At 36.3% G+C, this 26,105-nt stretch overlaps 1 protein-coding gene across 1 annotated transcript in view; it reads right to left on the bottom strand.

Annotated features, from left to right (window-relative positions):
• HFM1 (helicase for meiosis 1) overlaps positions 1-26,105 on the bottom strand; it is a 65,827-nt gene that overhangs the window by 6,665 nt on the left and 33,057 nt on the right. The window contains exons 16-31 of the mRNA XM_058176647.1: positions 19,476-19,523; positions 17,394-17,474; positions 15,774-15,865; positions 12,496-12,602; positions 11,002-11,049; positions 10,351-10,448; positions 9,426-9,557; positions 8,426-8,511; positions 7,042-7,125; positions 5,810-5,967; positions 5,617-5,720; positions 4,528-4,662; positions 3,562-3,657; positions 2,493-2,611; positions 1,099-1,181; positions 51-154 (exon numbers count right to left, since the gene is read on the bottom strand). Of these exons, the coding sequence (XP_058032630.1) occupies positions 51-154; positions 1,099-1,181; positions 2,493-2,611; positions 3,562-3,657; positions 4,528-4,662; positions 5,617-5,720; positions 5,810-5,967; positions 7,042-7,125; positions 8,426-8,511; positions 9,426-9,557; positions 10,351-10,448; positions 11,002-11,049; positions 12,496-12,602; positions 15,774-15,865; positions 17,394-17,474; positions 19,476-19,523 (1,575 nt within the window). The remainder of the gene's footprint in view (positions 1-50; positions 155-1,098; positions 1,182-2,492; positions 2,612-3,561; positions 3,658-4,527; positions 4,663-5,616; positions 5,721-5,809; positions 5,968-7,041; positions 7,126-8,425; positions 8,512-9,425; positions 9,558-10,350; positions 10,449-11,001; positions 11,050-12,495; positions 12,603-15,773; positions 15,866-17,393; positions 17,475-19,475; positions 19,524-26,105) is intronic.

The raw sequence follows: 26,105 nt of genomic DNA, 5'->3' as shown, positions 1-26,105 counted from the left end.
ACTAAATTGTAGCCAAATAAAATAAATGTTAAGAATCATTAGAAATGTACCATTCATTTTGTGAACTTCAGTTTCCAACTGAAATGTTTGACAGACATTAGAACTGTAGATGTCTTCTGGTAAAGGGGATCTTGGATGTTGTACATGTTCTAATCTTTAGAAAAATGAAATAATTAGAATCAATGTTTTAGTGAAATAAATTTGAGATTATTATTAAAGAAAACAATTTCCTTTTCCTACACAGTACAACTTGATGCCATTATTTCTAAAGTGAATATGCATTTCCAGCATCTTCCTGTAATTGCTACTGCCCTAGGTGCTTGCTTGCTTTAGCTGGGCAACTGGAAGGACCTTTATGCCTTGTGTTTTTAGCCCTTCCTCTGAGAAATAGCTCCTGTCCTATGTGTATGTTATTGGCTTAAATTCTATCTATCTTCCCCCATGGGGCTTCTGCCTCTCCTAGTTTAGGAGTGTTCACTTTAAATTTAGATGATATACAGTATAGTCATAACTAACACAGCGCTTCATCTTGGCATGCCCCTTAATTTCTTCAAGATATTGAACTTCAGTATACAGTAATTTAGCAACACCCCCAGATTATATTGTCTCCTCAGTAAATCAACGGAGCCATAACCCGCATACTATTTATTCAAGTTATTCTATATTCATTTTCCAAGCATGTTTAATGCCCTTTCTTCTGCAGTTATAGATGGCAGTTATAAAAGAATCCCTTGTGTTTCAGGTGAAACTGAAACATTAGAATATGTTTCTTTAAGATGTAAATTCTATGCAGAATTATGTTGTCAATTAATTCACTTTTTTGAAACACTGCCTTGCCCACAGATCAATGTTATTTATCTAGAAGTTTTCATAAATCACAGACATCCTGAAATCATTGTTTTAACATTCAAATGTTATGCTATAGTGATCAAGCTATTAATCTAGATTTCTTATTAAAAGTATGTCATATATTAAACTGTTAACGTTATTATATTTTTGGATTGTACCAGAGTTGTTCTAATTTATGTCGTACCAATCTTGAGCTGAAATAAAGAAAGACAATGATGATAGATGACTCTTAGATGGTTACTACAATACCTTGGCAATCCTGGAAGAGAAGCTTTTGGAATATAACTAAATTGTTTAAGATCGACTTTTTGAGACTTATTTGACATCTGCATCTAAAATGTAGAAAAAGATTATTATTATAATATACAGGTACACATATATTTGTTTCTTGTATACAACTAGAAAATGAGAAACCATCACTAATAAAAAAAACTATATATGAACATTATTTTCTCTACTTGATATGTTTTTATACGGTAGAAAATAGCTCTTTGTGTATGTGTGTAGAGCAAGAGAGAGATCTACTTATCTATGGGTTGAGAGTTTTCTATGGTTAAGATTAGGAGTAAGGAGTTCTAATCCTCCCTCAGAAGCCAGCTGGGTGATGTTTTGGACCTGTTATTCTCTCTCCGACTTCGATCCAGAAGCTGAAAACTATCTTGCTGCCAACATGTTTATGGAGATTCTCAGTCATCCAGGTCATGGTTCTCCCAAAGGTGCTTTTTCAAATTCATTTCTGAGAGTCCAACATACTGAATTACCTGTTGCACGTGGGCCCTTTGAATCCTCCTCCACAAGTCCAATATATAGAGCTGAAGAAGCTTCTTGGATGAGAAGCGAAACGTCTTCAAAGAAAAACCAGAAAGTCCAGTTTCCTCTTGAAAAAACACCTTTGGGACTTGCTACCAACATGTACTAAACTAACATAATAGATAACAGAGCACACCCTTCAGTGAAAAGGGCTTTATGTAGGAATGGATTGATTTGGAATGATGATAGTGATTTTAGTGAAGAGCAGCTTTGAATTATGCAAAGATCTCGGCAAACGAAGGGTGACTATAAATCTATTTATAGTTTATTATTACAATGTATTATAGAAATATAATTTATTATATTTCACTCACTATTATACTTGTAATCATTTTATGGTAGGATAAAACTCCTATAAAAGGGAAGAATAGTTTGAAATAGTTCTAAGATGGCAGGCAAGAAGCATTGTCAAACTTTTGTCTGAAAAAGTAGCATAATGTACAATATCCAATCTTAATTTATTATTCAATTTAACAGTCACATTCAAATTAGCTACTAATGTTTAAAGAAATCATATATTGCCCAAATACACATTTTTTTAAATTTCAAAGCTACCTCCTATGGAATACTGGTATCAGCTTCTATACTTATTCCAAATAAATGGTTTAGAGGATTATAAAACATTTCTTTCCTAATAATTTTTCTGGAATAATTAATACTGTTGCCTTAATCTTTTTTGTAGGCATTTTTAATCTTAATATAATATTCTGCCTCTTTTCTTATTTCACAAGAAATATTCAACATTAGATATTATATTTTACTAAAAAATGATCTTAATTTCAAATAGTTATTTTATTTTAAAAGGGCACACATATTCTTTCAAATTCATATACCTTTAGTCGCTTGACTGGGGGAATAGCAGATTCTCCATTCCTGTTTCGTAAATCAGTAAGATATGACGAAAAAGCTGACTCATTCTTCATATTAGATTTCTCTGAAACTCCAATTTTACCTTTAAAATGTAATATATATTTTCATTTTATATTTATATTTTATTTTTGTTACAGAAAACTAGAAACAAAAGAAAAATAATTCATAGAAGTTTCAAATAAACTTGTGTGACAACTGCCAATCGATTCCATTTTATTGGCAACATTGCATGTACCAATTATTTCTAAATAATTCCTAAATCCATTTTTAATGACAAAAAAACCAGAAGCTGTGAGGAATATATCATAATTGAGTAAATTACAATGATAATCTGTTCATTTTTATTGATTTTTGATGTTTTTTAAATTTTACTCTTCCAGATGCACATTTTTAAAAATTGTTTGTGGGTTTTGGATATGTATTGTACGCTAGGTGTCCCCAGCCCCTGGGCCATGGACCGGTACCAGGCTGTGGTCTGTTTGGAATCAGGCTGTGCAGCTGAAGGTGAGCAGCAGGTGAGCAAACAAAACTTCATCTGCACATGTGCATGAACCGGTATCAGAAGTTTTGAGTAGTTCGGAGAACCGGCAAATACAACATCTGGCTGGCCCCAGAGTGGGGTTGGAATGGAGATTTTGCAATATCCTTCCCCCAGGAGGGGTTGGAATGGAGATTTTGCAATATCCTTCTCCTGCCACACCCACCAAGCCATGCCCACAAAACCGGTAGGGAAAAATTTTGGATTTCACCCCTGATCTAGGTTGCATATGAAACCATCCATCACTCCTCATCCAGAGAAAAATTGTCTTCCATGAAACTAGTCTCTATTGCCAAAATAGAGATCACTGTTGTATTCCATTAAGAATCTGTCATGTTCCAAATGTAAAACTTCCTCCAATATACCCACTTTTAAAAGTGTTTACATTTATGAGCATGTGCACATTTCTAAACTCAAGAGGCTGAGTGAATCCTTCTCATAATGCTTTACATGCAAACTGCATCATTCATTACAATAAGAAAAAAAAAACTCACAACAATCATGTCCACATGTTTCTTTATTTTTGCAGTGGTGATTGCATTTTCTATTTCCATTCTTTATGCTTAGTGATTCTTGGCTGCAAGTGGCTTCTTTTGTTTTATGTTAATTTGATGGCATAAAAGAAAAAAACTTTAAACATTATATCAGAATCAAATACTCAGTGAAAAATTGCAGCCTTTGCACATTATTTTACTGTTTGTCCACAAATTCTATAAGGTAATATGTAAGAAAAGAAGGAACATGTAGAAAAATTTTGAAAATGATTATGTAGGAAATAGTAGGTGTTTAGTAGGTGATAAGCCTACTAAAAATTTACTATAATTTGAGTGAATTTATCCATAATTTAAAAGTGTATATACACTGACACTTCAATGTCAGAACAAAAGGATAAGGCATAACGTATACATTCTGTTTCTAAAAATTTTGTACCAAATTAAACCCCACTATGCTCAGTAAGGCTATCCCTGGAAAAATTATCTGAGGATGCTACAATTTAAGTAAAAACCAACTAAAATATTCAGAGTTAAAAAACGAAATACATATACATTAGGGACCCATTTTATATATCGTTTTTAATGAATTGGCCTAAAATCGTAACAAAGTTACACGCTATTTAAAGTATTAGAAACAAACTTTAAAACAACAAAAATCCATCAGAATTCTAGTGCTGTTTAACATCACAAAGAGAATACCTTGGGCAAATTTCAAATGCCTACTAAATAAGTAGGATTTGCATTTTGAATATTAAACCCAAAAGCACATTGATTTTTCTTGTTTGCCAACTCTTCTCATAATTATTTTAATATTCTGCAATCAAAAACTTCTGAAGTAGGCCTGTACCCTTTATAGTCATACATTATTCACCATTAAACCAAGTTCTGACATCAAACACTTACATACCGTACCTAAAATCTATTCTGCTGCTAGCAATAAATATTTAGTATGGAATTTTTGTTTACCTTTATTTGTTCTTAATTTTGATGATCCTATTGAAGATATCTGAGAGCTATCAGATTTTCCATGAGTGATCATGATTCCAACCTTCTTTGGTCCCAAGTAAAATGGTTTATATCTCCGCTGAATATCTAATCCAACTATTAGGGAAGAAAATGATATATACATATACATATACATATACATATACATACACACACACATACACACATATAACAGAAGAAAAACTAATTTTAATGCATATCCCACTTTCTTGCCAACAGAATGTTAGAATTGATGCATTTTGTATGGTAAATAGTATGTAAGAGTGTAGTACTGGATTAAAAGCTAATTTAAATATTGAAACATATATTTCATTTTTTCTCTTTCCAATGTTTTCTTTTTTATTGATTGTATCTTCCAACAAGCAGAGAGTGAAAGAAAATATAGGCATGCATTCTATTAGGTAACAATAGCACTTTTCATAGGTCCACATGATCTAGGAGATATGTACTAGGTAAAACATACACATAATATTTACTTGCCATTGTAAAAACAATCCTAGTTTGTTTTGTTTTTATTATTTTTTATAATAAAAATATTATAAAATTTTATTGTTTATCATATTTATTATTATTTTATAAATAACTCAAGGTGAAGAATATCCTTTCTCCTACTTTCCCCACAAAAACCACCATGTGAGGTGGCTTGGGCTGAGTGACTGGTCCAAAGTCACCCAGCTGACTTTCATGGCTAAGGTGTCACTAGAACTCACAATTCCACAGTTTCTAGCCTAGAGGCTTAACCGCTAGACTAAACTAGTTTATAAACTTTATCTCCTATGACAACCTTTGTCAATCTATTGTTGGGCTTCTCAGACAGTTTGGTGATCATTGTTCAAGTTATTTCAATAAATAACTTTTGTTTCAGATCTCCATTGCTTTTTCTTCAAATTCACTGGATGACTTTTTTCCATGACACAATATAATGTAAAGCAGAAATTCAGTTTCACTGTAAAATCAGCATATAGTAATTTAAGAAACATGAAACCCAAGGTTCTCAGTTTAAAACTTAGTAGACTTATTTTTAAAATCCGAATCCATAAATTAATTTACCATATTCAGAACTGATTAGATTTATATTAAGCTCATCAGAATTAACAGCTCTTCTCACTTCAATCTTTTTAGTCCAGTTTCCAGTTTTCAGCAAAGCAGAATCCCTGCAAGTATATAATGAATCAATAACTTAAAATTAAATATACAAAAATGCACAATTGTTAAAGTTTCAAAATAATTTAAATTTACTCACATAATCCTTTGTCTAAAAACCACATTATTATCATTATCTCCTATTACTAGGGTTGCATAATGAGAATCTGGAGCAGTTCTTTTTATCTGTATCTGTTCAAAGTTGGTTAATATGATCGTCACTATGATTTCAGCTACTGCTTCGTTGTACTTTGCCAGCTTGAAAATAAATGATATACAATTCAAAAATAAAACTAGCTTTCACATATGATATCGTAAATAAATATGAATAGACTGATATTGGCTGGAGTCAGATACCATGCTAAGCTATTTCAATGTTATGACACATGTGTAATGATGTCATTCCGCCTAATGCTACCATTACATAACTGGATTCCAAAGTCTGTTACATATGTTACAGAATATAGAATACAGAATAACAGAATTGGAAGGGACTTCTAGTCCAACCCCCTGCTCAAGCAGGAGACCCGATACCATTCTGGACAAATGGCTGTCCAATCGTTTCTTTAAAATCTCTAGTGATGAAGCACCCACAACTTCTGAAGGCAAGCTAAAGGCAAGAATTTCTCCCTAGTTCTAGGTTGGTAAGTTTACAACCATTACTTCTTGCCTTGCCTTCAAGTGCTTTGGAAAATAGGTTGTCCCCCTCTTCTTTGTGAGGTTCTCTCAAATACTGGAAGACTGCTGTCTCGTCATCCCTAGTTGGAGCATTTGTATGATGATATTGTCACTCATATATAATTTCCCTTGCACTTGCCTTATTGCATATATCCATGGTATTAACCAGCATTTAAAAAAACAAGGCATATTCAAACTCAGGATAAAACATGGGTGATGAGGAGATGCCTCTTAAGTAGTTGCTATATCTAGTTGCTACGTCATTCTTGCTAATTCTATGGTATGGATTATTAAATAATCTCATGCAGAGTTAGACAGTTCAAGAGCAAATGTCACTCATTAGTGATGTGGTAGACAGTATGACCAAATGGTGTTATCTTGCTACATTGTAATAAAGCTTCTGCTGTTCTTGCCATAGAGCTCAATTTCTCAATTTTTCCAATCTATGATTAGAAATCTTCACTATAGGCTTTCTAGTCTATCACTCTCCATACTGTACTAGCTAATACATATGATTCCAGTACATCATAATGAACAATTGGCTCCATAGTTTGAATACTTTTTTTATTTACAAAAGTTTAGGAAGGAGAGTTTCTTCTAAATGTTCTTTTCAATTCAGTTGTTTTGTAGCGGGAACACAGAACAAAAATATACCTGCTCTATGTTAAGTTCATATTTTGGAAGGTGCGCTACTGATTCTTTAATCTGACTTCCAAAAGGAGGATGTCTGTTCAAAATCTGAAAATTAAAATTCAGATAGCGTTCATATTAATTTAGAACATAGACCAATATTTGCTATACATAGCATAAACGCCATTTACAAAATATAGTCTTCCTAGCATTACATTGTTAGCATTGTTCTTTAAATCAATCAACATGGCAACAGTGCATTTTGGGATAATTTATGTCAGTTTGTCTGTCTTGCTTAGGGCACATCCACACAAACTTCTACCTGACTTGAAAATGCCTTGTCAAATGTTCATTAAAAATGTATCTTGATGCAGATTTCCCCTCATCCCCAGTCTATTATTGAAACAATTAACTTCAGATTCTTACAAACAGATGTGGAAATGCTGTTTTCAATCTTCTCTTAATACAAGCCTTGCATGATTTTGGCACCATCCATACTGATGACATAGTTAGAGGCAGCAATCTGGTCAGGGAATAAAATCCAATAGTCCCTGCAATATAACTTGCCCAGCAGGAAACTCTAAGCACATTTCTCCAGCCTCATTAATGAAGCAGAGTAAGGGCTAGCTATGTAAATAGAGCAAATACATTCTGACCTTTTATATCCCATCTTACAGGTTGGAGGACATGACACAAAACTGGCTATCTGAATATGCCTTCAGGATAATCTAAATAAACTTCCCGTATTCAACCTTCTGTTTACTTTTTTTTTCTTACTTTCAGCTTCCATTTCCAACCCTCTCCCACCACCAATTGCAGTTATCCACTGTTTGAATTTATCAAATGAAATAAGAATGGTAAAAACACTATGTTTGTGTACTACAGCTATAACAAGTAATTACATATTTGTTCAACTCTTCTATCAGTTACAGATGATTCTGCAATTCTGGCAATATGAATTCCTTTTCTGTTTTCCTCACCTCAGATACCTTACTGTACTAGTATCTAGACTTGAAAAAATATGAACAATAGAATGTTATAAATACTGCTTATATCATGATTCGATACATTTTTTTAGAATATTATATATACTCTCAGGCAAAATGAATCTAGTGTAGTATGAACAGAAAGTCTCTTGTGTTAAGGCATTTTTCTACCTCTCCTCCCTACACAGGCTTATCAGAAATCTGGAGTAGTTTTGAAAGTATAGGGAAGCCTATAAAGGAAAGAGAGCTCCCTTATTACCACTTCTGCAGATGGAAATACGCATTTCACTGGAAAAACAGCTGTGCATTCCTTCAAGATATTTATATGATTTATTTAGAAAACATCAGAATACAAATCAGATATGTGAGCAAATATAGAACAATATATGTAACACACAACATAAAAATTAAAAAATAAATACCAATTCAAGCTCTCTTGCATTTGTATCTTCTATTTTTTTAAAGGATGTCAGTCCTGCATTCACCATTGCATTTGATAAACTCATGCCTATTGAAAATGGAAATATGCTAAAGATTAATTTGTCAAATTGCATTTCCTCATAACTTACCATTTTTACTAGTAAGCAAATATAAAATATTTAAATTAAACTTCTACTCTGAAATATATTTCAAAATGGTCATCTGTCAGGGTGCTGTGGCTCTTGGTTTAAGGATGGTGAGGTTTGACTAGACTGCAGTTTGGGTGCTTTATCCCTGGAGGTGTTTTAGACTGAAGCGCAGGGTAATATGGAAAAAAGGCAAGAACAGCAGAGATTGTTGGCAAAGTCCAAAGCACCAACAATATCCAGCTGAAACATGATGAGGTGTTTCTCCATCCATTTTATAACTTGAGAGATAGCTTAATGACCACAACTGAAAGTGCTAGGATTGCAATCTTTGAGCAAAGCAGTCATTTGGGTGTCTTGTTTAATGACTGCTTTGCTCAACAACCAATATTACAATCCCAATTTTGGTTGTTAAGCAAGTATTACCTGTAATTTTTTTAAAAAATCTGATATTAAAAAAAACAATAGAAAATGTAGCAATCATCCTCAATATTATTTTGCGTTTTGTACTTCTAATGTATAACATACTGCTATACAAAATTCTCATCACTGTTGCCACTTCCTTTTATAAAGCTAAGCAGCATATTAATTAAGAAAGATCTAAAAAACATGCATGGATTCTGAACATTTTCACAAGTGATATTTAATGTAACATGAAGCACACATCTCCTGCTTTTAAATTTTCCTCAATATCTCGAGCCTTGTCCAATCTGAGGATGGAAAAAGAAAACAATCCTATCCTACTATTTTTTATGCTATGAAATTGAAATGATTGGACTTTACCTTAAATAGAAAAAAGTTCAATTTTTGTATTGTATCCCGAGTTGAAACTTAGAATAATTTTTATGGTACCTACCAATTTTTTCTAGCTGTTTGGATACATAGAGTGAATTTTCCCAAAGTCTACATCTGAAGCACTTTGCTAAAATCAAAGCGTTTAGTAATACAATAAAGTTGTTTTGCTGGGTAGCCAGAAATTCAGATAACCCTACAAAAGAAAAGAAACAAGTGTAAAAAAAGGAAGAGATAGAAAAAAATACATGCTCATGTATATTATCATTATTACATTATATGGTTCATTGCACAGTCAGCCAGATGTTCAGATGGATTTGGTATTTTTGTTCTGAAATCTTTTCAAGGACCTGGAATAGGAAGATGTGGATGTTTGATGGTATTACAACTATCCTCGCAGGATGTAAGCTTATTATTATTATGCTTTAAAATACATTGCTTCTCTTTTTTATTCTTATAAATCACTCAAACTTATTAGAAAATGAGTGGCCCTAGAAATTTAAATTAATGACTGCCTCATTTATTGACCATTCGCAGTTACGATGGTGATTATAAAAAAAACCTTTGTGTCCAGTTTTGTAGGTCTGTAAAGCAAAGAAAAACTGAACATTGTAAAATTGCACTGTTTCTCTTAGCAACCACTATACTTAATAACTGAGTTGCCAGTTCCTTTTGTGGTCATTAAACCACATTAAATACATTAAATACAGTCATCAAATGACTGTATGACTGTAACTTGTTGCTGGCAATCCTTATGATTTATATTGATATACTGACCATCAATTGTGTTGTAAATGTTGTACCTTGATGAACGTATCTTTTCTTTTATGTACACTGAGAGCATATGCACCAAGACAAATTCCTTGTGTGTCCAATCACACTTGGCCAATAAAATTCTATTCTATTCTATTCTATTCTATTCTATTCTAAACAAGGGTTAGCTGTAAGCAAATATATAATGAAAAGAGTAATTTTAAATTTTACCATACATTTTGTAAGTCTTATGCCATTTCTAAAAATGTTTCCTATATCTTGCGTCAAGGTGAAATCTTGTATGGGAATGCATCCTAACTGTGCCTGAATAAGACTGAAAAAGAAGTTATAAATTTTCAAAATATTGAAAACACCAATGTGTAAATATCATAAAAGTAAATCCACTGATTTAAAAAAAAATCAGTAGGACTTAGACTTATATACTGCTTCACAATGCTTTACAGCCCTCTCTAAGCAGTTTACAGAGTCAACATATTGCCCCCAACAATCTGAGTCCTCATTTTACCGACCTCGGAAGGATGGAAGGCTGAGTCAACCTTGAGCCGATGAGACTTGAACTGCCAAACTCCTAGTAGCTTTCAATCAGCCAAATTAGCCTGCAGTACTACATTCTAATCACTGCACCACCACAGCTCTAGATAAAATCTAGAGAGGATGGAGTATAAGGAAATTCCATATAATAATTCACCAATAACCCTTGTTACTATTTTAAAATTATCATCATCATCATCATCATCATCATCATCATCTTGGGAAGTGTTCGACTAGTGATCTGTGATACGAAATCCAGCATAATGATCTCATTTGCTGTGTATACTGTCATTTTGTGTAAATAAAATAATAATAATATTGTACAAAATAGTTACCAGTTTACTTTCATTTCTCTTGTTTTTATTTTTCCTTCCATTGGATATCTGTACATAAAATATATAATTTTTATTTACTTGTACTAAATATATGGCATTAATTTAGGCCATAAAATGAGATTTATTTCTCATTATCAAGAAGATATGGCGGTATCATACACATAAATAAGAGTTTAGTAAGATTTATTTATAACTATATTACTGGAGAATTATAGTTTCAGAGCAGGTTTATAAGACCTTGTGACCCTCCAGATGTTCTTGAATTGTGCTGTTCAGTTTTGGCTATGTGGATTTGAGATGGAATTTGCCAATCTCTGGGAAAATAAATTTTCTCCATACTTTACAGCTTCAAATGTGCACATTTTAACATTGAAAGCTGTAATGGGTATGGCTCCCCACCCTCTGATCCCAGTGAACTCCTCATTTTTGAGAGCTCTCAAAAACAGATAAAGAGATGTTGGGACATTTCCTGGAGTGAGTACAACTGGCCATCTGAGCTTACTCTTTCCTGATACAATCAGTAGAAAAGGCTTGCTTATCTACTTCATTTGTCTATGGAGATTCTCAGTCATCCAGGTCATGGTTGTCCCAAAGGTGCTTTTTCAAGAGGCACCTGGACTTTCTGGTTTTTTCTTTGAAGATGTTTTGCTTCTCATCCTGGAAGCTTCTTCAGGTCTGGCTGGCTGGTGGGGAATGGAAGGATTTATACTTCTTTCAGACAGCTAGTCATTTTCATTCTTTTAGAGAGTGACTGAGGCCACCTAGAGGTTTATCTGTGTTCTCGGGGTGATCTGAGTAGTGCAAATGGAGCCTTCTTGGAACTGTTGAAAGGACTGTGGTGTAGACTGGAGATAAATGATGTCACATCCCTCCCCCTCTGTTGAGAGAGGGCTGTTCAATTTTGACAATGACCAGCTGTCTGCATAGGTAGGTACTATTTTGTGTTGGCAGCAACAGATTGGTCCATCCAGTATAAAGAATCCCAGAGTTCTGTCCTTTCCTTAATGTTATTTAATATCCATGCAAAGCTGCTGGGAGAGATTATCTTTCAGTTCATAGTGAGACAATATCAACATGTGAATGAAAAAATTTGTATCATCTACCAAATAGAAGATCTGATAGAAGTTATGACCTGGTGTTTGGAGACTTAGAAGGAGACAAACAGATTCAGACTCAATCCAAGCAATTTTGGGTTAAAGCCTACTAATTCCAAAAAAATACTATCATAGATTCTTGATGGGATTGTATTCCCCCAACAACAGCTGGAAATCCTTTTGAATTTGGGGCTCTTGCTGGAATAGCAGGTAAAGGACATGTCAAAGAAAGTCTTTGCCCAGGCACTGACATCTCCAATGTGAAACAGAATTAACTGTAAGTAGGACAGAATTTATAATAACTTAATGTTAAGGTTTTAAGTGCATACACTATGCAGAAGACAAAAATGTTGCTGTAATTAAAATTACTCCTTAGTCAAAAATAATTTTAATCTTGTACCTTATGTTCATCCACTTCTTATCTTTGTTCAAGGAATTAAGTACTTTTTTCTCATTTGTCCTTAACTTGATGTCTGAAAATTCACTGCAACCAGATATCAATACAACCTGCAATAGATTCTTTCATTAATTTTGTTCTTTTTATTTCAATATATTTTAAGCACTTATTTTAAAAATTGTCTAATTATTTGGATGTAATTGCAGAGAAATAGGTTCAGAATTATCTCTGGCAATTTTTTTTTTAAATTTGCATTTATATCCCGCCCTTCTCCGAAGACTCAGGGCAGCTTACACTATGTTAGCAATTTAGTTTTAATAGTTCACAAGACTTGATGAAGGTATTATTTAGCATTTTTTTATTTGTGGTTGTTATTTTTATATGATTGTTTAGCTTATCCATATTTATGTGAAAACAAATGCATTGATCTCAGTAGAATTTACTTTTGAATAGACATGCAATGGATAATGTTGTTTTTATTACTAAGCCTGGAAGAATAGTCTATAGTTTTTCCTGGAATACAGCTGGACCCTTTAATATGCAGCAGGAAGAGGAAACATAATACATTCTTGTAATATGGGTTAGTGTTGAGTAATGAGAAATTTACAAACCAAAATTCGAGAATAAAATATATTGCTTACATTGCTGCTGTTTTTTTATTAATTATTTCTTAATTTTATCTAAATTGTAAGTACCAAGATGCCACATATTGGGTACATTTAATAGAGTCCCCACACAAGTACGTAACACCCTAAAAAGCCAAAATGTTAAATTTGAGCCAAGAGATTAAACAATCTCTGACAGCTACTGTTGTTTTATTATGAGTTGGGGTAGCTGTTTATGACCTCCAACATTTATGATTTAAGTTGTTTAAATTGTTTTTTTAAACTTTGTATACACCTAGAGCTGGGGTGTCAAACTGAAGGCCCATGGGCCGGATCCAGCCTGCAAGGTGCTTAGATTTGGCCCATGGGACCATCCTGGAAAGAATAAAGGAGCAGCCTGCAGTGCTTCTATCAGGGAAAACAGCTGTGTATTTGCTGGCAGAGGGTTGTAGGAGGCCACCGCAGCTGAAAATGAAGCTCGCAAAGGTTGCAGGTGGCCCTCCTGAGCTCCATTTTTGCTGGTGGAGGGTTGTAGGAGGCCATCACTGACTAAAACAGAGGCCAGGAGCCCGTTTTCACTGGCAGAGTACATGGACTGCCACAGGCACCCCCAACATGAATGATGTCAAGCTGGCCATTCCCACTCTGGCCATGCCCACCTTGGCCCCCTGAGATCAAACACAACCCTGAGGCGGCCCTCAATGAAATCAAGTTTGACAACCCTGACCAATAGTTACTGCAGTGAGATGGGAGGATATATAAAGTGTATAAATAAATAAAATTTGATTGGTTCATATTTATCACAGTTGTACTATAAGGATAAAACCTGGCTTTACATATTAATTCATCTCATTACTTAATTCATTGAATGCTTTAATTTTTTCCTATAAACAGACTGGCAAAGTATGATTGACACTTCTGAAAATCAGGATAATACCATACAGCGACAGTTGGCAGAGCATCCTCATAAACATATATTTATTATATAACATCAAATACATTCAAAATTAAATGGGAACTAAATTTCATTGATTCATAATCCCATTACTACCATACAAATACCAAAATTCATGGTTCAGTGAAATGTTGCAAAATAGTATCTCAATGGTCTAATGAAAAAAAAAAACCCCACCATAGACAAACAAGGAAAGCAATGAAAAATGTTTGTTTTGCCAGAAAATGCTTTCTATGTTATATATCATTAAAAAAATAAAACAGTCTAAAGTTACAGTTACAGTTATTGTTCCGTATATTGCTGTGGTTCTCAAACAATATACTTCAGCACAAAACCCTAACCCTAACAAAAACAGTTTAAAGGCTTTTTCATATTTTTTTCATTGGGTTTTTAATCCAAATATTGTCCAAATACAAGGAAAATTATGTGTGACGTTTCAAGGCAAAATGAGATTTAATTGCTCCACAGGATAAATATTTAACGAGCAAATTGCCTAAGCAAAACAGATAACTTCCTCCAATTTTTTAGAAAATTTTAGGAAATTAATTTTTCATTTAAAAATTGGAGACAGATTGGGTACCTTTTGTCCAGACTGACTTTAAAACGAATTTTATTTATTTATTTATTAATTGACTCAGTATGTATGATCCCCGACTTACCATAGTGACTCTGAGCAGCTAATAGCATATAAAAACATTAAAAATATAAACATAGGTAACAATGCATTGACCTTAGATCCATAACATCCATTTTATCTAGTCTGTACTAAATACTTAAGCTGAACCACAATAAGTGTATACAAATAATATAAATAATAAAGGCAAAAAAGGAAGATGAACAGTTGTATCCACTCAGTATTAGTTATTTATTTACTGTTGAAGTCTAAAATGTAATAAGATTTGACATCTGCAGCAAGAATTTTAGAAAAAACATTACAATACTAATATGAAAGCCAGGTTGGTTATTAGTTAAGGCACCAGGAGATAATTCAAGAGACCATGAGGTCTAGTCCCACCTTGAGCACAAAGCCACCTTAGTGACTTTGGGCTGATTACTCTCTCTCAGCCCTAGGAAGTAAGCAATAACAAACTTCTGAATTCTTATCAATGAGAAATAATGATTTGGTAATGATTTGTGTAAAAATGCAAGTAGAAAAAATAGGGACCACCTTTGGTGGGAAGGTAACAGCGTTCCGTGCGCGTTTGGTGTTGAGACATGCCGGCCACATGACCACAGAGACATCTTCGGAGAGCGCTGGCTCTTCAGCTTTGAAAAGGAGATGAGCACCGCCCCCTAGAGTCGGGAACGACTAGCACGTATGTGCGAGGGGAACCTTTACCTTTTTAATGCAGAGTAATGTAATATGGTCTTCTTTAAAAAGACCATTCTTTTGTGAACCACAGAGAATTGGTGATCCAGTTCCACAAAGGTTATTTTCAAGTTGAACAGATTATTTCCCAATAGCTTTGCATTAGAGTTTAATGCCATTCCTGATAATTGTATATAACTGTATGATATAAATTCTTCTAGTAGCTTGCCCAATAATTAATGAACTACAAGTCATTTCTCCTCCAGCTCACAACTCTGATCACAGATCTAAGCCAAATGGTATGAATTATGTAAAGTTTCAATAAAAAGCAACTTTCAAAAATCTGAAACCATAAATGAGTTTTCAGCTAATTTGTAAGAGTATTAATTCTTCATATGAATAATAAAATTACCAGTTCAGATAAAGTTGCTGTTCCGCTAATCGTGAAGCACGTTTTTACAGTGTCAAATGCAATATAATACCAAGCCATCTGTCGTCCAGTTTCTGTAGAAAAAATAAATATATAAAACAATTAAGTATTTTTAATAAGTGAAATATAAAAGACATTTATTTTCTTAGTTGAATAATAGCTTTAAGTTTGAAGAACGCATATGATAGGAAAACCCCTTTTTAATAGTAAGTCCAGTTGTCCTTTGGAACCAATTATCTAAAGAGGTGGGAGGTTCCTCTTCACTGGATTGACTAGACAGCCATCAGTTTTGGGATGCTTCAGTTTGGATTCTTGCATTGAGCACAAAATTTGGCTCAATGGTTTAAATGGATCTTTCAACTCTGTTATTCTGTGACACTGATTTTACCTCAAAGGACTTCAAATTATTTTTAGCTACTCATTTTTATAGAATGGGAACATATATTAAACTAGATTTAACCATAAAATATGGTCTAATCTATTAACTAGCCTTCTAATTGCCACATGTTTAGTATATATTTCAAGGAGAAAATGTTACTACTATTTAAAACTATACGACGTTAAAAAATATTCATGACTTTTCCACACTCCCAAGTACGTATGAAAGAACTCAGAAAATTCTTCTATGGCAGAAAACTCTGAAAAATACTTCCCCCTCTAAGAGTAAGAAAGAGAAAGAGCAAGTATTTGCATTTGCCTTATAATCATGCCTTTCTACAAATCTGGGGGGAAAAACTATTTGTTTTCTTATGGTTGTCTATTGGTTAATTTTCTGGTTGTTTTCCATGATTCTGAGAAGAAATGTGAATGTCAGTGGTAGTTTTCCATAAGAAGATGAGTCTAGATGCTACTAGTTCATACATAGTTCGGCAGTTCGAGTCTCAATGGCTCAAGGTTGACTCAGCCTTCCATCCTTCCAAGGTCCGTGAAATGAGGACCCAGATTGTTGGGGGCAATATGCTGACTCTGTAAACCACTTAGAAAGGGCTGTAAAGCAGTGTGAAATGGTATATAAGTCTAAGTGCTATTGCTATTGCTATTGCTATATGATAGTGACTTAAAGTCCCAAGTTTCTGCTCCTGTTATCAAATTTTCCTAGCCCATGCTTGTAATACTACTGTAAATCTGCTCAAGAAACTGCCCTTAATTTATGGAATGCTCTAAGTCAAAGAGGAACGAAGTTTTGTAATTGGAGTTGGTCCCAGTTAACACTTTTCTGAGACCTGAAAGTTTCAGTGAGTAGTACCATGATAGGCAGAACCATGACACTATAAATGTGGCTACACTTATATTTTTTTCTGATTTATATTTTCTATTGGATTTTTTAAAAAATAATGTTATGTCTATTTTATGCCTGATATTACAATTTTCAAGTGTTTACTGAAAATGACAAAAACTACACTGTCAAATTTTAGTCATTATGGAAAAAAAGAACTAGACACTTAACAGAGACTTGAGAGTTGTGTGAAGTCTTGCAATTGCACATTGCCCTAGGGTACAGTTTTTGTGAGAACAATGCATGCCCCAGAAAACATTTTGAATATTAAAATATTAAAAAAATAAATTCTGAACATTCAGATGATATAGATTATGTAATATTACCTGTGGTCTTGAAGTAGAGGTTATCATCCATCTTGATCAGATCAAGTGATGACAAATCATTCAAATTCTTCAAACATAGTTCTGTCCAAGTTGAAGTGCAGGAAAAAATAATTTTGCAGGAAAAAATAATTTTGCAGTTAGAAAAAATAGAAAATTTATAAATCTCCTGTGAACAGGCAAACCCTTATTCAACTCAGGCAAGGCAAGCACTTCCATTCCTCACATTCACTCACCCTATTTTCCAGATACAAAATCAACTTAAATGTCTATGCAATAGCTATGAACATGTGACCAAACAAGAAAAACAAGTTTACACTTGCCCAGATAAAATAAAGGGGATTCTTGGTGAGTTTAAAATTTTAGCCTCACATAAAAGTAGGGAGTTGCAGAGAAGGTTCTTCTCAGATTCACCTTTGTTTGGGGGAAAAGCATTGTTTTGGGACAAAGGGAAACAGCATGGCTGAAAGAGATGAAAGAAAGCTCTTCTGGGAAAAGGCCAAAAAGAAGATGCAAGAGAGAGAAGATGTAAGCAAGATAAAGACTGAAAATGAGCACATAAACTTCACACCTAAACTTAAGCAGCTACGTCATTCCAAAGAGGAAGCCTACAGAAAAGGTGATAAAATGCTGTACGATCAGGCCAGAAATGCACTAATAAGGGAGATCAGAGCAGCAAAAAGAAGCTACTCTGAAAAGCTAAAGAATCAGTTTTTAGCAAATGAACCAGCAAACATGTGGAAAACTCTTAAAAATATCACCGACTATGGCAAACCTCCTTCCCAGGCTGAAGGTAATCAACAACTGGCAGATGACCTGAATGAGTTTTACTGCAGGTTTGAAAGGAAACTACAGCCACCTATCTCCACAACCCCCATCTCAGACACATCAACAACAGCCAAGCCTCCTACAACTGACCCCATCCCATTGGGTTCACAACCCCTAGTGATCAGAGAAAAGGAAGTGCAGGACCTATTTCAAAGACAAAAGCCAGGAAAAGCTCCAGGTCCAGACAAGATAACTCCTTCTTGCTTAAAAATCTGTGCTGCCCAATTGGCCCCCATCTTCACCCATATCTTCAATAAATCACTAGAGATGTGCTATGTTCCTTCTTTCTTCGAACGCTTACCATCATCCCAGTGCTGAAGAAGCCCACCATCAAGGAACTGAATGACTACAGACCAGTTGCTTTAACATCTGTAGTCATGAAAACCTTTGAAAGGCTAGTACTTTCCTACTTGAAAACCACCACGGATCCGCTGTTAGACCCCTTGCAATTTGCATACCGAGCAAATAGATCAACAGATGATGCTATTAATATGGCTCTGCACTACATCCTACAACATCTTGAATCTCCAAAGACCTATGCAAGGGTCCTCTTTGTAGACTTTAGTTCAGCATTCAATACCATCATTCCAGATATTCTTCTAACTAAGCTAAACCAGCTACAGCAGTGCTTCTCAAATAGTGGGGCGGGCCCCCCAGGGGGGGCGCGAGGCTCCATAAAGGGGGGCGCGTTTGACCTCGGCAAACACTGTCATAACAAGCTAAGCCCCATGTTTACAGTCGCGCGGGGGGGCGTGAAAAATGTTTTCTTCTTCCTAGGGGGGCATGACAGAAAATAATTGAGAAGCACTGAGCTACAGGTACCTGAACAGACTTGTAAGTGGATCACAAGCTTCCTAACAAACAGGAAGCAGCAGGTGAAGCTAAGCAGGATCACATCAGACACCTGTACAATTAGCACAGGGGGCCCCCAAGGCTGTGTGCTCTCCCCATTTCTCTATATATACCAAGGACTGCATCTCTAATGATCCATCTGTTAAACTACTGAAGTTCACAGATGACACAACAGTGATCGGTCTCATTCGAGACAATGACGAATCCGCATATAGACGAGAGGTTGAACGACTAGCCTCGTGGTGCAGCCAGAACAATCTGGAACTGAACACACTCAAAACCGTAGAAATGGTGGTAGACTTTAGGAGAAACCCTTCCATACTTCCACCTCTCACAATACTTGACAACACAGTATCAACAGTAGAAACCTTCAAATTTCTAGGTTACGTTATCAAGAAATCTGACCTTGTAATTTTGCTTCAATTCCATTTCTGTCCAGCCCAGCTGAAAACCCTTGGTTAAAAGAATACAATTGATTGTTAATGCTTAATTTGTAAAAGAATAATGTGCAGCTCTTTTGTTACCTATGCAAAGTTTTACAATCAACAGATTTGTATATTAAGCACACAGTTTATTATTGGACACAAAAGGATGCCTAAAGAGATTTATAAATTATTTATTAATTTTAACTTTAAAATTGTCCCCGCTTGTACCTTACTACACATATTGTTGTCCTTCCAATATAGAAGGAATAGTGGATAAGAAGACCTAGACACCATCCACTATATTTTAGAATTAATCAACCCACAAATTCATGCTATAGTCTATAGGTGATCAGCTAATGATCTAGTTATACCAGAAATTTCAAATTTCCTTTGAAATTGGCTTGTAGAACTAAAGTAACTGCTGCTTGTTGTTCTCATATGTTGCAATCTGTCATAGTGCTTCATCTTAAGAATTGAACACTCCCCTCAGAGCTCTGAATTTCTCTTCTCTTTAATATAAGCATCCTAATTGTACATATAAATATTTGACCATTATTCATGAAACAACAAAAGAATCTGTTCTAGCACTAAAAATGGCTTAGGAAATAATATTCAGTTTTCATAGTTCAAAATACTTTCAGCATCTGACATTTTCCCTATTTTCTATTTCTATTTTTTAAAATCTGAATTTATTACAGAAAAAGCAAGACAGCATTCAAACATTAACATTTGTTCTATTATATTTCTGCTAACAAATATAGACCTTTTTAAAAAAATACTTATTTTTGTGAATATTTTTCTACTACTACAAAGATTTTATATCTGCTTTCATCTTTCTCTCACTTTCTCTCTTGCTCTTGCTCTCACACATACACACATATATACAAAATCGGTGTGAAAACAGATGTAGTGAAAGGTGCTAAATGTCCTAACTGTTATCATTTAAGGGCATTTCAAGAAAGTAAGTATTTCATTTACCACTTTTTCCCTCCCCCTTTTCTTTCACAGTTCTAAAAAGCAGCTGTTCCACATACAGAGAGATCCTACTGTGCTGAACACTGCAGAATGCTTTATGCTGTGGTGATGACAGCAAGAAGGATCAGTGAAGAAACAGTAACTCTGCCTTTGGGGGAAATAGATCTGCATTCACTTGATATAAAATAGTTTATGAATTTTAATGTTCTCATTTGATCCTCTATAAAAACAAGCCTATTTAGCTGAAATTTTTTTTAAAAAATTATACACTATTCAAGAAAGTGAATTCATCTTCTTCAAAAACAGGCAACCTGCACTTACTGTAGGGAACAAAATACTATCTGTATCTCGTTCCAATATGCAACTGACATTTTTATATTTTGAAATGTTGCAGAGAAAGAATTATCAGATTTCTACAAAAGAAATTACAGTATGAATCTGCAATAAGCTGTTAAAAGTCTAAGTACCCGTATCCTTAAGGCCATCTATGGAACAAGAAGAAATAGCTTCAGCTGCAATATCCCAAGGACAGACTGATTTTCTGTTTCGAAGTTCTCTGGTATCAAGCAGCTTACAGACTATGAGATGGTTGGTAAGCAAAGCGTTCACGTAAAGATACAAAAGAGGTTCAGTATTTATAAATGATCTTGCCAAATCTGTTTTGAAGATAAGGAAACTACATAGCTTGACTGAGCTTCAGTAATTTTTCCTAACACTTTTACTAAGTAACCTCAATCTCAATAGAACTGGAAGGGAACTTAGAGGTTTTCTAGCCCAGCGCTCTGCTCAAGCAGGAGACCATATACCATTTCAGACAAGTGACTGTCCAGTCTCTTCTTAAAAACTTCCAGTGATGAAGCAGCAACAACTTCTGAAGATAGTTGTTCTACAGCTTAATTGTCCTCACTGTTAGGAAGTTTCTTCTTAATTTTAGGTTGCTTCTCTCCATTGTTTCTTGTTTCCACCCATTGTTTCTTGTCTTGCCCTGTGATTCTTTGGAAAATAAATTGACACACATACACACACACCATTTTTGTGGCAGCCTCTCAAATACTGGAATACTGCTATCATGTCCTCCCTAGTCCTGCTTTTCTCTAGACTAGCCAAACTCAAATTTTCCAACCATTCTTTATATGTTTTAGTCTCTAGGCCTTTAATCATCTTAGTTTCTTTTCTTTGCTAACCTTTTCCAAAGATCTCAACATCTTTTATGTAATGAGGAGACCAAAATTGGATGCAGTATTCCAGATGTGGCCTTACTAAGGCTTTATAAAGGGATACTAATACTTCATGTAATTTTTATTCGATGCCTCTGTTTATACAACCAAGGATTAGCTTTTCTGGCTGCTGCCGCACACTGCTGGCTCATGTTTAAGTGATTGTCCATTAGGACTTCAAGGTCCCTCTTATAGTTACTGTTTTTGAGACAGATTTCGCCTAATATATACTTGTACCTTTGGTTTTTCCTGTCCAGGTATAAAACCTTGCTTTTCTCCACATTAATTTTGTTGGATCGGGCCCATTATTCAAGTCTGTCAATATCTTTTTGGATAAGGAGCTTGTCTTCTGAGGTGTTGGCTATTCCTGCCAGCTTAGTATCATCTGCAGATTTGATGAGTTCCCCTTCTATTCTCTCATCTAAACCATTTATGAAAATATTGAAGAGTACTGGGCCTAAGATGGAAGTACCTTATGGTATTCCACTGCTTACCGTATATACTCGAATATAAGCCGATCCGAGTATAAGCCGAGGTCCCCAATTTTACCCCAAAAACTGGGGTAAACTGGGGACTCGAGTATAAGCCGAGGGTGGGAAATGAGGCACCTACCGGTTGGGGAAACCCTCCCTCCCTCAGCTGAGAAGGCTGGCGGCCCCCCCCCCCCGCCCTCCCACTGCACCGGCAGGGCTTCCCCGCGCCGTCCGGTAAAATGTGAAAAAAAGAAAAAAAAAAAACTCGAGTATAAGCCGTATATACTCGAGTATAAGCCGAGGGGCTTAAAAAAAAAAAACTCGAGTATAAGCCGTATAGACCCGAGTATAAGCCGAGGGGACGTTTTTCAGCACAAAAAACGTGCTGAAAAACTCGGCTTATACTCGAGTATATACGGTACTTCCCTCCGTGTAGATTTGGTACCATTCATTGAGTACTGTTTGTCAGCCAGTTACAAATCCATCTGGTGGTGATTCTATCTATCCCACATTTTTCTAGCTTATCAAAAAGTGGGTTGTGGTTTAATTTGCCAAATACTGAAGTCTAAATATACTATATCCACAGCATTTCGCTGGTCTATTAATTTAGTCACTTTGTCAAAGAATGAAATAAGATTGGTTTGGCATGATCTCTTTTTAACAAACCCATGCTGGCTACTAGTTATAACTTTATTTGTTTCTAGATTTTCACAGATCTGTTTTTTGATTATTTTTTCCAGTATCTTACCAGATATTGATGTTAGACTGATTGTTCTGTAGTTTCCTGTGGTTTTTTTGTTTTTGTTTTTGTTTTTGTTTTGAAGATGGGAACCACATCTTCAAATCCTCTGGTAATTCCCCGGTGCTCCAAGATATTTTAAAGATATGATACAATAGTTCTGAGATAACATCTGCCAGCTCCTTCAGAACTCTGGGATGTAATCCATCAGGTCCAGGTGATTTATATTCATCAAGGTCAGACAGGTGTTCTCTTACCATTTCTTGCTTATTTTAATTTTTATTTCTAATCTGTCTTTTAGAGTTATGTTTTTGGTAGATTGGGCTATAGTTTCTTTTTTGCGAAGTCTGATGTAAAGAATGAGTTAGGCAGCTCTACTTTCTCTCTACTGCCTGTTATTTGTTTGCCATCTTCTCTTTTTAGTGGATTGACTGTTTCCTTAACGTTTTTCTTGTTATTTATATGTTGAAAGAAACTTTTTTATTATTTATTTATTTATTTATTTTATTTATTCATACTTTTATACCGCCCTATCTCCCTAGGGACTCAGGGCGGTGTACAGCCATATAAAAAACACATAAATATACAAAGTAAAACATTCATCTAAAAAACTTATTATATAGGCCAAAATTTAAAATAGACATATAAACAATAAAACCCAATTTAAAACCAAATCTAAAATTTAGACATTTAAAATTTTAAAAAATCTAGTCCAGTCCTGCACAAATGAATAGATGTGTCTTGAGCTCACGGCGGAAGGTCCAAAGGTCAGGAAGTTGACGAAGTCCTGGGGGAAGCTCGTTCCAGAGGGTGGGAGCCCCCACAGAAAAGGCCCTTCCCCTGGGCGTCGCCAGTCGGCACTGCCTGGGCGACGGCACTCTGAGGAGTCCCTCCCTGTGAGAGCGCACGGGCCGGTGGGAGGCATTCGGTGGCAGTAGACGGTCCTGTAAGTAACCCGGACCTATGCCATGGAGCGCTTTGAAGATCATTACCAAAACCTTGAAGCGCACCCGGAAAACCACAGGCAGCCAGTGCAGTCTGCGCAGGAGGGGTGTTACATGGGAGCCACGCGGGGCTCCCTCTATCACCCGCGCAACCGCATTCTGAACTACCTGGAGTCTCCGGGTGCTCCTCAAGGGGAGCCCCATGTAGAGAGCATTGCAGTAGTCCAGACGAGATGTCACGAGAGCATGAGTGACCGTGCATAAGGCATCCCGGTCCAGAAAGGGACGCAACTGGCGAACCAGGCGGACCTAGTGAAAGGCTCTCCTGGAGACGGCCGTCAAGTGGTCTTCAAAAGACAGCCGTCCATCCAGGAGAACGCCCAAGTTGCGTACCCTCCCCATTGGGGCCAATGACTCGCCCCCAACAGTCAGCCGAGGACTCAGCTGACTGTACCGGGATGCCGGCATCCACAGCCACTCCGTCTTGGAGGGATTGAGCTTGAGCCTGTTTCTCCCCATCCAGACCCGTATGGCTTCCAGACACCGGGACAACACCTCGATAGCTTCGTTGGGGTGGTCCAGTGTGGAAAAGTACAGCTGAGTGTCGTCAGCGTACAGCTGGTACCTCACACCGAAACCACTGATGATCTCACCCAGCGGCTTCATATAGATGTTGAACAAGAGGGGCGAGAGAATCGACCCCTGAGGCACCCCACAAGTGAGGCGTCTCGGGGCCGACCTCTGCCCCCCCGTCAACACCGTCTGCGACCGATCGGAGAGATAGGAGGAGAACCACCGATAAACGGTGCCTCCCACTCCCAATCCCTCCAACCGGTGCAGCAGGATACCATGGTCGATGGTATCAAAAGCCACTGAGAGGTCTAATAGGACCAAGGCAGAGGAATAACCCCTATCCCTGGCCCTCCAGAGATCATCCACCAACGCGACCAAAGCCGTCTCAGTGCTGTAACCGGGCCGGAAACCGGACTGGAACGGGTCTAGATAGACGGTTTCCTCCAGGTACTGGGGGAGCTGACATGCCACCACATTCTCTACAACCTTCGCCGTGAAGCGAAGGTTGGAGACCGGACGATAATTACCTAACACAGCTGGGTCCAGGGAAGGCTTCTTGAGGAGAGGCCTCACCACCGCCTCTTTCAATGCAGCCGGAAAGACCCCCTCCAACAAAGAAGCATTTGTAAGCCCCTGGAGCCAGCCTTGTGTCACATCCTGTGCGGCCAGCACCAACCAGGAGGGGCACGGGTCCAGTAAACATGTGGTGGCATTCAGCCTACCCAGCAACCTGTCCATGTCCTTGGGAGCCACATATTATCTTTGACTTTTGTTGGTAGTCTTTGTTCATTGTGAGCCTTTGCTTTCCTGACTTCATCTTTGCAGATTTGGGTTATCTGCTGATATTCTTCCTTAGTTTTGTGTCCCTCTTTCAATTTTTTTCTACTTATCCTTTTTGTCTTTAAGTTTATCAGAGAGATCTTTATGCAACCATACTGGTTTTTTCTTGGATTTGTTTTTCTGTGATATTGTGCTGGGCTGGGCTGGGCTGGGCTGGGCTGGGCTGGGCTGGGCTGGGCTGGGCTGGGCTGGGCTTTTATGATCATATTTTTCAATGTTTCCCACACTTCTTGAGTTGTTTTCCCCTTTAGGGTTTTTATCCATGAAATTTTGCTTAGGCTTTCTTTGAGTTTGTTAAAATCAGCTCTTTTAAAGTTTAAGACACTGACTGGATTATATTCTATTGCTTGTGTTTACATTATATTGAATTCCAGTATGTCATGGTGACTCTCGCCCAAAGTTCCAGCAACTTCAATTCCCTCTATCGTTTCTTCTCTATTAGTAAGAATTAGATCTAGTATAGTTTTTCCTCCAGTTCCCTCCTTTACCTTTTGAATGACAAAGTTGCAAGCTAAATTGGTTAGGAATCTGTTTGATCTCCCACTTGCTGCAGAGTTTGTGTATTTTCATCTGTGTAACAAAATAACAGGTTGCATCTATGTGTATCTATACATACACATATATGTGTATACAGTATTTTTTTGGGATATAAGATGCACCACCCCAAATGTGGGTGGAAATGTCTGTGCGTCTTATACAGTGAATGTTGCCAAAGCCCCGCCCAACTGCCGGCCCCCCGGGGCCTCTGGCTCCTAGCAATTTACCTCCTTGCAGCAAACAGCAAACAGCCTGGTCAGCTTCAGCATAGCCTGATTTAGCACAAACAGCTGATTGACGGTTGGGTCAGCT

This window comes from Ahaetulla prasina, chromosome 3 (genome assembly GCF_028640845.1).
Source record: "Ahaetulla prasina isolate Xishuangbanna chromosome 3, ASM2864084v1, whole genome shotgun sequence".
NCBI classification, from domain to species: domain Eukaryota; kingdom Metazoa; phylum Chordata; class Lepidosauria; order Squamata; family Colubridae; genus Ahaetulla; species Ahaetulla prasina.
This window is presented reverse-complemented; position numbering and strand designations above follow the sequence as displayed.